The sequence below is a fragment of the Vanessa atalanta genome, chromosome 22 (genome assembly GCF_905147765.1).
Source record: "Vanessa atalanta chromosome 22, ilVanAtal1.2, whole genome shotgun sequence".
Taxonomy (NCBI): domain Eukaryota; kingdom Metazoa; phylum Arthropoda; class Insecta; order Lepidoptera; family Nymphalidae; genus Vanessa; species Vanessa atalanta.
In genome coordinates this window covers 7503310-7520093 of record NC_061892.1, presented here as the reverse complement: position 1 = coordinate 7520093, position 16784 = coordinate 7503310, and the positions used below count along the sequence as shown (strand labels likewise).

The 16784-nt window shown below is 32.1% G+C and overlaps 1 protein-coding gene across 1 annotated transcript in view; it reads right to left on the bottom strand.

The window, feature by feature from the left end:
- The window catches only part of LOC125072835 (pikachurin-like), a 194201-nt gene that overhangs the window by 69051 nt on the left and 108366 nt on the right, over positions 1–16784 (bottom strand). The window contains exon 3 of the mRNA XM_047683552.1: positions 3673–3789. Coding sequence (XP_047539508.1) covers positions 3673–3789 — 117 coding nt within the window. The remainder of the gene's footprint in view (positions 1–3672; positions 3790–16784) is intronic.

The window sequence follows — 16784 nt, the reverse complement described above, 5'->3', positions numbered from 1 at the left end:
TAACGTATATCCTACAAATTTTACGATGATTACAGTTTATGTCGCATGTCACATCCTAACATTTTACGCTCGTATTCTGCGGTGAGTTTCGAGTTTCTTATTAGAGAAAAGCTCTCCTGCACGAGAGATTTTACACTTTGACATAATGCCCTCACTCTTACCCTATCACATGTAATACGAACGAAGAGGGATAAGGTTAGGACAATCTTTACAATAGGGCGTCACGGTTTCTATGTTGCCTTGGGTCTAGGCGTTTGTGGTACCGTCGTTACTTCTGATTTTCCATAACACAAGTGCTTTAGCTACTTACATTGGGATCAGAGTAATGTATGTGATGTTGTCCAATATTTACAATGACTGTTTATAAGCCCAACCTGGAATTTGAACCGTCCAGATTTGCAGCTTTATATCTAGCCATTAGACCAACTACTAGGGTAGACAATTATTTAGACTATATTATACGATCTTTGAGTAAGTTTAATACTGTCCTTTATTGTTATATTAAAACAATGTAAAACATTTTTTAATTATAATCGAAAACTTTGCTTTGTTTTTACGTAAATAATTAATTAGCAATCATATTAATTATATAAATCAGATTTGAAAATGATTTTCACAATATGAATCGAATAACAATAATTACTTTTTATAATTATAATACGGATAATATATACTAAATCAAAATACATAAGCTTATTGAAATGTACGTATTTTGCTACCGTCGGTTGGAAATGTTTATTGTAATTGCAAATATCTTATAAAAAACGTTGGAATTTTTCCACTTTTTTTTTTAACAATTCGATAAAAAGTTTAATCCTTTTATGATCAAACTCGTGTCTGTACGTCTTTTTGTCACAGCTTACATGGAAAATAACAAAAATATTCTAACATTGATATTTATCTAAAAATTGTTTATGCTTTAGATAAAGAAAATCGAATCATAATATTAGGTATACTAATGTTACCCTTTGCATATTATGAAGTACTTCTAAATAACTTATTGTGGGTCACTAAATCTGTACTAATCTACAGTAATCTATAGCTATATTATCAAAAGTAAGAGTAACTCTGTCTCTGTCTGTCTATTTGTTGCTCTTGTTTAAACAGAAATTTGGCAAGGAGCAAGTTTGAACTCCTAGGAGGGACAGGCGTTAGGTAAAGAAAATGTAGCCCAACGCCTGAAACTCAAGCGAAGCTGCGAGCGATAACTAATACGACGTAAATGGTAGCCAAGCGCTCACACACACCCAAACAATCCTGTCTATTGGTCTATGTTAGAGAGGCGCAGTTTAAATGAAACTATTACATAACTTTAAGTTAACACATTATTAAAAGTTACTAATTTAAACAAATCAATTCACTAACAACTAGCTCTCATGAAGTCATCCACTCAAACACCTGGCACGAATTATTCGCTGTGCACGCCTGTCACATCCCATTCAGCGATAAAAGCACTTGAAGCGCTCGCGCGAAGCCTCAAGCGCTGCGCTTATGCTGATTTGAAAAGAGGGCAATGCTCTTCGTTTACACGCTTCTACTCGGATTTATTAATGTAATTCTTTTTTTTTATATTTTCTATCTCTATCGTTTAAAACAGTTTTTACATATGTTTAAAACAGAATGATTTCTTTACAGAGTATTTTACAAATTAATAATATTAATTATGGTAATAAAGTTAATTATTTTGATTTCGTTTGATTTCGCAAGGGCACGGTACAGATAATTTTCAAGTAGACCGTCTTTGTGTAAGCTATGTAATTTTAAGTAAGATTAATTATATGTAAATAAGGTTTTGATTTGACTATATAAACAGATTTTTTTCATTGATGTTAATTTAAAATTTATATGATGTATTATTTAGAAAACATTAGATAACGCCTTTTCATTTGAGATGGGCCGAATTTGAGTGCCGATTTGAGTTTGAGTTTGAGAATTATAAAGTTTAATTTAAGTATGTTTGGTAATAAGCAAATAATATAGGTAAAAATTACAATTACAATATTATTTATTCAAGTAGGTTCTTTTAAGAATTTTGAGTCATATAAATAATGTTTTGACCTTGTGTCTGACGTCTTCGATTGTGTGGAATTTCAGTCCCACCTGACTAGGTTAGGGAGGAAATAGAGAGTACATCCGTACCCACAATTGTCGTTTAAGATGCACGTATTACCATTGGGCCATCTCGGATGAAATGTAGGAGGCTACTTATTTATAAACCTTGTTATAGGTTAAAAGCGTTCGAAAGTGGTCCCAGGACTAGATCGATCATTCCCAGGCAACTTGAATAACCTTAGGTATAAAAATTTAGAAAGAGGGTAGTCCAAGTTCTTTGTATACATTTTATAGTTTAAAATATTTACTGTACAAACAAAAACGAAGTAGTGGTAGATATGGTAGAAGCATTTACTCATGGAATTTCTATCACTTCTGGCCCCAGCGGAAGTAAAATACGAGATTCATAATCGTCAGTAAATATTTCCAACGTTATTTATGGTTGATTTCATCGATTCAGAGCTTTATATGATTATATATTAGTATGATGACTTATATTTTAATATTCTTTGACGCAAATGCAAACGAAGGTCTAATTATTAGTAAAATGTCTCAAGTGTGTAGTCAGTCGATCTCAAAGTCTTTATGTAGGAGAAATTCAGTTCAACGACTTCTTGAATTTTTAGCTTTTCGTTGGACGTCTATAGAAAATTGAATAAGACAACTTTCCGCGGGAAATTCAATTTATCGTTTTATTTTCAACAACTAGTCTTTTATAGATTTCGTTCTAATAAATGTTGATAGAAATAATTAAATGGTAATTAGAACTGAAGAATGACATGGCGCTGTGATAAGAACAAGTTAATTATAGTCTAAGATTGCGAGCTCAAGCCCGGGAAGCTTAAGTTTTCATGTATACATTTTTGTTTTTAGTTCATCTTGTATTCAGACGAGCAAAAATATTTCGCGAGCTAATCCAATAAAAGAATTAAACTGCGCTACTTATCGCAAAATTGGTTGGGTGTCAGTTTATATGCAAAGGTTGAATTGATTAAATATCCGCTATCAATAAAAATTAACTACCCGTACATGATTAATGGCGACGGATGACATTTGATCAATACCTTTTCCTGAATTCAAAATCTGTCTTCGCATTTGTAAGTTCACTAAAGATTAAATTAAAAAAATTAAGCAGATAATTGTAAATTAAATTTGAATGATTTGTGTTTTTGCTTTATTTGTCAGATAAATAATAAAAAATCAAAAACATGTCAAAGCAAAAATATTTTTAAACAAATCGTTGATGAATTAATGAGTGGATTGTTGAATAAATAAATTAATACATAAAGGAACAGCTAATAAATATCCCATTGCTGGTTAAAGGACTCCTCTTCAGTCGAGGAGAAGGTTAGGAGATAATTATGCTCAATCGACGTTGCTGTTTGGTGGATAAATAGCACAAACACAAAACGTGGAAGAGTTTCATCTATCACGTGTTTAATAAAGTATTCTTTCACTGTTGAAATAAATTATTTATAAAATAAATTTAATTATGCCCGAACGAGTTTGAACCTACAATCATCGGCTTAAATTTACTTACACATAAATATTATTTATGATATAATTTTGTATAATGTACAAACTATATCGTTCTAGATTTCTCATATATTTGTTACTTACCTAAACAACCATATCCGTCGACGTGCAGCACAAAACCCGGCCCGCAGCCACACTCGTAGGTACCATCGTGGAGCTCTCTGCAGAGTTGCTCACACGGGCTGCCTTCGCCACATCTACCTGTAACACAACCTTACTTCAATGCAAACTCTGAGTTCATATTCATGTTACTACAACAGTTACTTTATTTTGTTGTTAATAGATGGCGTTAGTAGTTCTTTAAATCGCGCTATAATTGTCTCAAGATATTATTTTTAGTATATCGTCATTATAAATGAAATTTAGTTTCCTAGATAAACAGTTCGTTCATTCGTCTAACGCTCTGTCATGTTCATCTTACAAAACGATCTCTAAATATACGATAACTAAATATGAGACCGAGGTAAGAAACGCCAGTTTTGTGTACTAAGATTTTGTATGACTTCAATTTTACAAACAACCAATAATTTAATATCAAAATCTTATGTTTCTACGGAAAATTTAAATTTAGTTTCTTAATAAAAAAAAAACATTTATTTTTGATAGGCAGACTTCGACCTGAACATATGAATCAGATGGTAAGTGGCCCCTCGCACACATAATTTCACTTTTTTTTTCACATTAGCAGCCTGTAAATTTTCCCACTGCTGGGCTAAAGGCCTCCTCTCCTTTTGAGGAGAAGGTTTGGAGCATATTCCACCACGCTGCTCCAATGCGGGTTGGTGGAATACACATGTGGCAGAATTTCGTTGAAATTAGACACATGCAGGTTTCCTCACGATGTTTTCCTTCACCGCCGAGCACGAGATGAATTATAAACACAAATTAAGCACATGTAAATTCAGTGGTGCTTGCCTGGGTTTAAGCCCGAAATCATCGGTTAAGATGCACGCGTTCTAACCACTGGGCCAACTCGGCTCTTTTAGCAAACTTTAATTATTCTTGACAATAAAATCTCTTTCCCATAATGTTTTCTGTGCATGAACATAAACACCAAACCTTAAACGTATTTCATTGTTTTTTAACCAAGTCAAAGTTTTAAAATATGATTCGCCAGCTAGTAATTCACACCAAAGTGGAAATTTAAAAATTTCTGTTAATTATATAATGAAATATATTAAACTTTCGATACGTATAATTCACTCAATTAAGAAAAGATTCTTATCATCGCAAAATCAAGCAAAATATACGAAAAAATCCTGTCAATTATAAAGGACCTAAAAATAATGATATAAGCTTACGGCAGGTCAGCGTAGAACAGGGTACGTGCCAAAAAAACACAAGATATACGACCTCGGATAAACGAAACTAGAAGCAAAATCTCTGATCCGTATTTGAAAAAAGGTAAAAATGCTCTCTATTTTACAAGAAAAAATATTATTTAAGTATAAGACCCATTTGGATTGCTAGGAAGTAATCTTACCATCAACTACTAAAATACTACTAGTATTTTGTTTCGCTATGTTGTTTGAAGGGTGATCAGACAATCATAGATCTAATGATTGTCAGTACATTGAAAAGTACAATAGTGTATACAGTAAGGATAGGCTTATATTACTTATCATTAATCACTATTAGCAGATGAGTAAATGTGTCCATAAGTTTTAACCACATTGATATAGTAAGAAAGAAAAATAACCCGTCTGGGAAGGTACCTAGCTAAAGGATATTACAACACTAATGACTTTTTAGTTGACTGCACAACTTGGGAATGAAATGATCGCCTCCAGGCTGTTTCAAATAACTAAAATTAAATTATCATTGTACATGCAAAATGGTAAAAAAATATATATATCCCGCTGAGTTTATTTCGCCGGTTCTTCTCAGGTCCGAGGTGCTAAATTCCGAACCGGTGGTAGATTTTTAACCATCAATAAGCAAGTGTAAACATTTCTATATTGAATAAAGACCATTAACCATTTATTCTACCGCCAAACAGCAATACTTAGTATTGTTCTGTTTTAGTTAGAACGGTGAGCTAGTAACGGTAACTACAGGTACAAGGGACATGACATCTTAGTTCCAATATTGGTGGCGCATTGGTGATGTATAGAATTCTTAAAATTTCTTATGGCGGGTATAACTTCGGGTGGTCCATTTGCCGGTTCGCTTATGAATTTAATAAAAAAATATTAACAATTCCTTGGATCACTACTACAAACTTTAGGCACACGTTGATAAATACATGCCCATATACGAAATTCCTACGACAAAATACACGTGTGCTGACTACATCCTGTTATATCTCCAATATAATCTTGGATGCTAAATGGACCAGACTGATGGCATAAGTTTAGATTGCTTCAATATGTTTGCTCTGATTACTTGAAAATAACTATAGATTAAATAGTATATTAAAGTCTGTGTCAGTAAATACTACTATTAGAACCAGTTCTACAAGGAATTTCCAATATTCTTAAGCTGACTCAGATTGTAGATAAAAAAATGTTGGATATTATGTTGAAAATGTTTTAATAGTAGACCGGATTATGCAGTGACTACACTCTCGTGGATAAAAAAATTGTGAAAGGTCGATAGTTCGTTCTATCTAATCTTTTTTTATTGTATTGAATTGCTGTTTCATCGTGTTGATAGTCAAATTGAAATCAAAATATTCTTTATTCAAGTATTCTCATAAAAACAGTTTTGAATGTTACAGTGCTGAATTAAATGTAAAGCTACCACCAGTTGGAAAAGTAGATTATACCGAGAAGAACCGGCAAGAATCTCAGTAGTTATTCTTGTCCACCATTTTTATCACGGAGTATGTCATTCAATATTCTATAATAATACTCTTCCAATAAATCAATAAATACTAAGTAAGGGAACAGTCAATTCATTTATGTCTGTGCACTATAATATACCCAGATAAAGTGTCTAGCCTCCATTGAGAATGCCCAATGTAGTCATAATCATAGATTTATAGATTAGATTAATTAATCGCCTTGTCAACATTCCTAGCTCTACCTTGTAATTAAGCATACAACTTATATATTTAATGAAAACGACAATAGTCCAAGAGATCAGAATTGAACTCACAAGTCTCCCTCCCAGTGGCGTAGCTATTGTAGAGCCAGGTGGCGTCCCCTTATTTCCGGAGCCCTAGTGCACTCACTAGGGCCCCGGAAATCAGGGGGCCCTCTAACCTAAGCTTTGAAAAGAGTATGTCAGCCAACTCGCCACCTGAAGCTAGAAAACCTCGACCCTGCTCACAAGATATTTTTTTTTCCTATCTATAATTTTGAAGGGCGATATAAGTTCATGTGGGAGGCCCGATTATTTTTCTATGCACCGGGGCCCTTACCCTAGTAGCTAGGTAGCTATGCCACTACTATCTCCCTAGAATATTTTACATTACTGAGCCCGTTTACCATTGAGTTATTTATGTTTAAGTTTTTAAAGGACTATCTAAAGACAAATCTTACATCCATGCGTAAAAAGTTGGTACAATACGGTAAAACGGCGGTACTTCACGTTACCGGCGCTTTCGTTACAAACCTAATTTCTTTGTTAATATTAAGAGTACCTTTGTATAAGCGACTTCCAACCTTAATTAAGTAAATTACTCTGTTAGAGCGAAGTGTTAAGTGTTAACAACTGGAGTTGTAATTATTTTTAATGTAATGAAAATGCTTCTAGTTGCTATTTATTGTACTTTAAAATTCTAGGAACTGTTGGAATAAAATATAACGACTTTAAATTGTAGTGTTCCGAGAGCGCTGGGAGCATTCCGACCGCCTGGACTTTAGAAGTCCAATAGGTTTTACGTTGGTTTATTATTAAGTATTCTTTACAGCACTACAGACAAACAATAACATAAATACAAAGACTGAGACTATAAAAAGGATCGAGATGGCTTGGTGGTTATGAGACTTCAATCTTAACCGTAGATTCCAAGAACACTTGGTGGTAGGGCTTTGTGCAAGCCCGTCTGGGTAGGTACCACCAACTCATAATAATCTATCGCCAAACAGCAATATTTATTGTTGTGTTTCGGTTTGAAGGGTAAGTAAGCCAGTGTGTACAGGCCCAAGGGACGTAAAATCTTAGCTCCCAAGGTTGGTGGCGCATTGGTGTTATGTAAGGAATGGTCATTATTTCTTACAGCGTCAATGTCTATTGGCGGTGGTGACAACTTACTATCAGGGCCAAATGATGGTAAGTGATCAAAACCTGATGGTACTTGACTTAATAAAAAATAAAACAAACAATTGGCTTGTATTTATTAGCGATTAAAGAAAATATCGTCAGGCTAACTGCAACAGTTTTGGATTCTACCATATCTAGCAATCCGCATCAGAGCGTGTTGGAATAAAGTCCAAACCTTCGCGTCCAGTGGTGAGGTTATTATTGTACAGCAAAAAGTAATCATCTTAAAATATTATTCAATATATAATAATACTAAAAACAGGGCAAGTTCGTTTCAGACTCGCACACTGAGTTCCGTACCATCAGAGGAATAGACAAAAATACACAGATGAAATAACAGTTTTACTTACGGGAAGTACCCTATAGGTTTTGGTTCCCTTTGTGCATGTATGGGAAATAAACGGCCGTAACTTTTGATTGCGTAGACTTAGAGGTTTGATTTTTTCACATCTTCAAGACCCACATTAGTATTTGGGTTGATATTAATTCCAATTTTATACCTTTACGCATTCAAGAGAATAAGACCGACAGACAGACGGAAAACGACGTGATCTTATGTAGGTTTCCTTTTCGCTTTAGAAGTACGGAACCCTGTGCCCTAATATTTATTACGTCATCACACTTCACCATACTACATCATAACGATATACTGGGATATACTGGGATAGCCTGGGACTTGACTTATTTACAGGAAATATTTGGACGTGAATAGCCAGATTTATTTAAAAAATAATTGACGTTATCATATTAGCGCTAAAGTTAAACGAATAACTATTCGATAACTACAGGCTATTAATCGATTTTAATTTTATTATGCTTTTATTTACACAATAATAAAGTATTAACAAACTATAATGCGGTGATCATTTCACAGAAGACCAGCCACTTTACTGATTCATCGAGCGTGATGATTGCATTACAAGCTCGCCCAAGTTATAAGCGTTAGCGCGTTTTTAATTAAATGTAATAAATAATGTTTTTAAAATAACAATAAATAAAGAAACTACATGTATTCCAGAATGCACTCTGTTTATGAAGCAAGGTTCAAATCCATTCAGCAACAATTTAACTAACTTTCAAATAAACAATATTAGGCGATACAATGACACAGAGGCATTAAAATGTTGTTTTTTTTTTTAAATAATTATTAATATTTTTTACTAATATTAGTCTGTCTGTTTGCCTGTTATGTTTTCACGGCTAAACAACTAAACCGAATTTGATTAAGTTTGGTAAGAAGCAATCATGAACCCAAAAGAAAAACATAGTTTGTTTATGTTTAAAATTTAAGTACCGCCCTAAAACAAGAGCGGAAATTAGTTAAATATATTATCACGTTAACATTTAATATTAATTCAATATATAAAGGTAGCATTGTTACTTCGATCGACGAAATTTTAAACGACTATTTAGATAATAATAAAAGTTACTTGAGGAGTATAATTATTTAAACAACATTAAAAAGACGACAATACATTGTTCATATGGTTTTTAGAAGATATACCGTTGAAGACTTAAACAGTATTAAGAAGATATTGCTTCAAATAAATATTATTATTATTGCAATTAAATATAACAGTTTTATTAATGATTAAACGAATTTACCTCGAAGTGTTATTCTGTTAAAATTGTAAAAATCATAACAGACAGTTGTATTGTCTCCATTAGTGACAGGCTGGTTCATTTTCACTGAATGCTGGCAACATTTCCCCAATGAATAGGCTATTCATCGGGGAATTGTTGCCAGCATTCTTGAAACCATTCTGCTCCGTAATATTTTGTGCAGTAGCTTTATGTAATTCGTTGTTATTTATACATAATATAATTTAAGTCCGCAGTGTAATAATCTTGTAGGTCTGTACACGATGCTACATGGTAATATACTCAAGCGATCCACAGACGGAGTACCATTGGTACCAATGGTTTTTGGTGGGTATTCCGATTCAGTTGGCGTCGGTTTCCAGCGAATCCAGTAAATCGATTACAAGAATATTAAATTAAAGCATATCACGTGAATAGTATGACATATTTGGCAGACAACGTCTATAGACGATTTTGTGTGTACTTAAAACCTTCTCCGAATCGCACTGCATCATCTGATATAAGTTAAAAAGTGTATTGGTTTAGCAGATTTTACAGTTAATATAGATTATAACCGTATATATATCTTATATATACGGTTATAATCCGCGTATCAACGCTGGTAGTTATAGAAAATAAATATATAACTATGAGTTAATTACATACGATTCAATTTAAATCAATGTAGCGGTGTGTTATACTGTCAAATTGCATTAGTGTGTTTGCTTGATTACATTTACACTTACGTTAGTCAATATTCTGCATGATCAGAACCGTCTAATACATTATTAAGATAATTATGTATAATATAATTAATTAATTATGTATGATTTTGAAGCACAATAATCTATATTAATATTATAAATTCGAAAGTAAGTCAGTCTGTTGCTTCTTCGCGCTTAAACCGCTGCACCAATTTAAATGAAATTTGGTATCGAAACAGTTTGAGTCCAGGAGAAGAAATTAGGCCACTTTTTTAATTTACGCCCTTAGGGAGTCGAACGCGGAGTAACAGTTTGTGTGCTATTGGTAAAGTATTCTAAATATCGCGCAGGTTTAGATAGTTTGCTATAATCAAAGAGGCGTTTTTTTTGTTTTGTATCTAACTCCTCGTCTCAATTTGGCACGTATAAGGGTCTACATAAAACGTTTATATAGAAGGACGGATATACGAAGAAAAGCTTTTGTTTTTTTTGGTTAGACGCCCGGACGTCTACAGTACAACTAGACAAATATTCATCACAGTAAGATCAATGGTTTAAGAACGCAGAGTACAAACATTATGCCTTTTTATTTATGTTTATGTAATTCAAATTTTCACTTGAACGCAACCGATTGATGACGAAGTTTAAAAACACAACGATCCAGCTGCGGATCAGTCGAATTTGGACCGGAATAGAATCTATGTCTATTCACCGTGGGATCAAATCATTACACCATCGCTCATCTGATTTACCTATATATAGATTTTAAATACTTTTACGTAAACGATTTAAAATTGGAAATCCAGATAGAACATTAATTAGGTTCTGTTGCGTCTAATTAATATTTATTCTTAATTTATTACATGAACTAAGGATTTTTTATTTTTATTTAAATTTAGAATAATAGCAATGCCTCAAATTAATTAAGGACTTACTAATATTCCTATTTGGGGGCCTAAAAGGAATGGCTTTTAAGGTTATCACTTGTGTTAGGAGTAGGGACGACAATAACCCAAGGGGTCAGGATCGATCCTGCTACTTTTTACATCGCTAGGCGGTCCGTAAAACTTTGCACTATTGACGCTTTAAATTCTCGAAATATTTCCAGTTATTATGAACGTTTCTTAAACTTTTAAATATGTTTTGAGTCTTATAGTGCTTTATTGTTTCAAACATTAAAGCGAAATTATCAGTCTAGATGAATGTAATAAAAATCTTTATAGCCAATAATATAGATAATAGGAAAGGCCAAATTGCCACTGATTGGTTGTCCAATTTCAAAGCTTAGTAACAGCCAATTCAAGTTGAACTTGAAAGTAATATTAAAAGATTGTTATTAACGTTTCATTAGGAAGTCGTGTCAAAGATATTGGAAATATAAAAGGAGTATTTGTAATGCACTAGATGTTACACAAGTGAAACGAAACGTGAGACCATCCAAAACATAATATATAAAAATTTTTGAACGATATTTGATCCTTAAAATTTCACTACTCGTGTCTACATAACTTTTTTAAAAATGTCCTTATATATATATGAAATTGTTATTTGTTCTTAATTTTTTATGTTGCAGCTTAATAGATGAATTGGCCGACGACTTTGTGGCTCGACGTTTTATTGAATGGCTAATTTAACCAATTGACTACGACATATATATTCATTGAATTAATATGCATACAATACATATTTGTGGGTATAATAATAATATACTTTGTAAATATAGGGTATACGTTGTAGCGTCGAACCACGTGTTGCTGATCCACTGAGCGGATTGATTTCATTATGTAAATGACAATTCATAAGCGGTAGCGTTTATAACAAAAGACCAGATGTTTAAAATGTGACTATTATTAGAATTTTATTTATTTAAATATTTTATTGTTATTTAAGTATTGTTAAATTATATTAGAAAAAATAATACTATAGCAGAGTTCATTAGTATACTGAACTGTTGAGTCGATCAAGATAAACTTTATACGTGTTTGAGAGAAACACTAAAATAGGAACACATTTTTTTTAATATTGCTTCTTATTTATTCTTAATTTTTAAACAATTTTTGATTTAATTAAGCGTGTAACAATGGGGCCGACATATAGGCCGCCTATATAGGTCCCTTGAAAATAATAGAATACTAAAAAAAAGATAGTCATATGCAATCTATATTTAAACTAATATTATAAATGCGATAGTAACTCTGTCTGTTTATGTTCACAATTAAATCGAAAATCGATTTAGTAGAAATTTGAAGTGGTGTGGTTTAGTTTGAGTCTCAGGGAATGACATAGGTTACTCTTTTTATCCACCCCTCGAGGTGGTAAAATGTGTGGCAACGATTAGTGTATGTGTGTGTGGTATAGGAAAAATTTTATAAATTTTGTGTGGGTACTGCCGCAGGTTTAGCTAGTATTTTTTATTTTACTTTTAAAGAGTTGACTTGCAATAAACATCAAGTATATTTAAACAAGATACTTAATCTACTAACATGTTTTTTTTACAACTTATGTATACTTTTTTATGTAGTAGGTGGCAACGAGTAGGACCTGAAGAAAAGTGACTACCACTACCCATGGACATCTGCAAAACCTCTGGGCTTGCAGGTGCGTTTCCAGCCTTTAAGAAATGTGTTGCTTATACATTTCTTGATACTTACTGATATCTTATTAAATTAAGTATAATTTATTTATGGTATCTCGACATATTTCAGTTTAGTTTGACATTAAAAGTCATAAAATAATTTTTATTATACTTTTTTTTTCGTAGATTGTTTTATACTTTTTTAATAGGGCTTCGTGTTCTTTCAATAAGTATTACGTTGTCTTTGAAAGTTGAAGTATTTATGCAATTTATTTTTTAAACTTGGACAAACATCTCAAGTTCTCTTTCAAATAGATCATTTAAATACCTAACACGAAGTTCTCTGTGACGGTTTTTTTAGCATTCGACGATATTTATGTAAATTCAACTCATTATTGAAAAGAAAATTCGTTACAAAAAATAAGACGAATAGCATCGATATTCTATTAATTCTCTACGCTGTTTAACATTTTATGACAATTTATTTTAAATTCTAATGTTGTCTTGAACAAGATCGAAAAAAAAAATTACGTGCTCTCTTAGTCTATTGTTACAAACAATTTACTTGATTCTTTCTTACGACATTATTAATTGTAGAAACAGTTGTGGTATGGCTTTGTATGGGCCTATCTGAGTAGGTAAATAGTAGTATTCAGCATTGTTATATTCCGATTTGGAGGGTGAGTGAACCAGTGTAACTGGCCCATGGGACGTAACATCTTAGTTTTAGAGGTGGTAGCGCATTGGCGACGTAAGGAATGGTTAATATATCTCACAGTTCTATTGTCTATGAGTGGTGATGACCACTTCCATCAGGTGGTCTATTTGCACGCCAGTCAGTCAAAATTATAATAAAAATGAGACGAAATCTAATCACAGGTCAAGCGACAGATCTTAGTTCTCAAGATTAATGATGTATTGAGGTATGATAATGGAATTACATAGTGCTACTGTCTAAGGGTAGTGGTGACAACATACCATTAGGCAGAGCATTCCCAAGTCTGCTTACTTATTTTAAGTGGCGTGCGGCCACTATGGCGATACTTAAAATTTTATATATACAATACTTTAGATTCGGACTCAGATCGTTTTATATTAGGTTTTTCTTGTGTTAAGTTATACAAATCAATAGGAGTACAAATTTCATCGTGTTATGTATTGTTGCATAATTTTCGTTTCACCGGGCGCCATTATTCTTGAGTTTGCACGGGCGAACCAGCGCGAGCATTGATCTATCATTCACAAGTGATTCCATAAATTTAAAGCAATTGCTTTCTATCATTTTGTAATTGTGTATACGTTGATTATATTTTTAAATTGGCAAAGTAAAATAATCACATTATCGTCACTGTTATTAACTTTAGTGCCTAGAAATCATACAAAGATATAATTTATATTTAGTTTATGACGTCATGCATATCCGTCACACATCATCTTTTGCGCTTATGCGGGCAGATAATAAAAGTACGTAAATCTAGGCATCATTTAAATATGCAGCATCAGACAGCATCATAATACATTAATATTGAACTCTCCATGGTTATAATCTCAATTTTTTTTTATTACATGTGTTGAAAAAATATTGTACGATCAAGGGCAATAAATAAATAATCATAAAAAGCGATTATTTATAATTTAGATTACAAAATATATTTTTTTTTTTATAATAACAATATATATAATATTTCAAAAAGAATTCAACGCGAAAGCTATAGACTTGTACCATACGCCATAATCATGCATAATACGCCTCTGATATTGTATCTCTTTGATCCAACACACCTGCTCACTATACTAGATAATAGACCTTACACACCTAAGTAACAATAATAAACATATGACATTCTATATAGTAAATACAAATGTTATCATTAAACAATAAGCATTTATGAAATAATGATTGACTATGAGCTAGCATTTGTCATCATTACACGCAGTCGTGATAAGTACATGAGTAATTTTTAAATTGTATTTGTTTATAAATAAAATTTTGGAAACATGTGCGTTTTTTCTAACACATTTTATTTTTTATTTTTTATTATTAAAGTAGGCACACATAGTAGAAAAATGTACTGAATTGTGTCTTGTGAAATGTGAAGGTTTTATACTTTTATTATAAATTACAAAAAAAAAAATTACCATGAAAAAAAAAATTTGATAAACCCATACTTTTATGTTAGTTCATAAATAAAGCAATTTAATAGAATGTATTATAGTAATCTCGGAAACTATTTTTATATTTATAAATATTCTGAACGTGTGTATGTCTGTAACTAAAACCGTTGGACCGATTTCTATGTTTGTTTTGTATTTGAGTGGATCCGTATGGTTTGTTTTGAACCCGGTAGATGGCGCTGCGATATTGTAGTAAATAAAATTCTTATTTTACCTTCAGGTAAGTTGAAGTCTAAGTCGGTACGGGGAGTTAGTACTCTTATATAACAGACATAGGTCACTGATATTAGATTTTTTTTTACCTTTTTTTTAACTTGGAAAGGCGAAGGTATCGCTTTCATAATCAGTGTTAATTTATATAATACATATTAAGGTATGTCTTACTTTTGTACAATATTTATTTTATTGATTATAAAAATGTTTGAACAGATTTATGTCTCAATATAATTTCTTGAGCCTTTCATAATTTTCTTTTGTTCAAATTCTAATCAAATTTACTGTAGTTTTAATTACACAAGTAACACAGCCGACCTTCATCATTCTGACAGCTTTGTCATGACGAAGATGAATGATATCTCTGTCCTTTTCCATCGAAGGTGTTACTTAAGTTTAATTAAGTTCTGGCTTATTTCGAACTTGTTCAAAGGCGCCATAAAATTATTTTTCAAACAACATTCTAAAATACATAATAAATGTTTAGTAGCTTCAAATCTCCTACCTACCTATGAAATAGAAAATTTCTAAACTGGCTAAATAAAATAACTGGCTAATTAAATATCTTACGTTTGACTTGGAATTTTCAATTCCAACTAGCTGCTCGTCTTGACTTCGCTGAACTGTATTACAGATTTTTCATGATACTCCGCTCCTATTGGTCGTAACGTGATGGTATATCACCTATAGCCCTAGATAAATGGGCTATTTAACACCGAAAGTTGACAAAGGAAAGTTTTCGAATAGGACCAGTAGTTATTGAGATTAGCGCGTCCAAACAAACAAACTCTTCATCTTTTTGACATGAGTATAAATACAATTGATAATTGAGAAAGGCATTCCTATCATGTATATATATATTTTTTATTATGATAATTAACTAAACTAAAATATTCTGATATATAATAAATGTTTAGTCTCACAATTCTCGCAATTTATTAGAACTGGCTAGTTATAAATTCAATATAGTACGTTTGACTTGGAATTTTCAACTCAAATGATTTGCTCTTATATAAGAGCATTCGAATCAAACTCACGCTCTTTTAACGCAAATCGACCTATTTACCTGACTCAATCGAAGCTTGAGCTGTGTGTGGTCTTTCAAGTAAGCCAGTGGCTATGCAGGTTTTTCTTTTTCTTTAAAAATCATATTTCTATGATATAAGATTCAAGAACTTATACAATTAAGCTAATTAACAGTGAGAAATAGAATGTAATAATTATTAATTAATACACACATACACACACACATACATTAATTATTCGGTCAAATATCTATGAATCTGTATAAACAATATCAATTATTTAATGAATTCATAGTTTTTTTTAGCTGGCGTCATTTTATCGGAAACGCTACGGATTGGTTCAATCTAAAATGACGTCACACGTCAATAAATATGTCTGCCGTTGATCAATGGCTCTGTGCGTTGGTGCCTTGGGATTATGAAACTTTAAATAATTTAGATATTATAATATTTTGCGATTTTCACGGATCATTGCAAATAAGTCTTTTAATTCAATCTAAGAAGCGGACTAAAATTCAAATACGGCGTTTATCAGTTAAAATCAAATTAACAGCTATTTAATAACGATTTTATTTATATCGCTTAACAATATTCCTCAGAGTTATAATTAAGATTGATATTACTTTGCTTTATAATACTTTGCTCAAAGCTGTACGAAATCGTTTATCGTAGACCTTTGCCCACCGGACCGCCTTCAATGCTTTTGCTTATTAA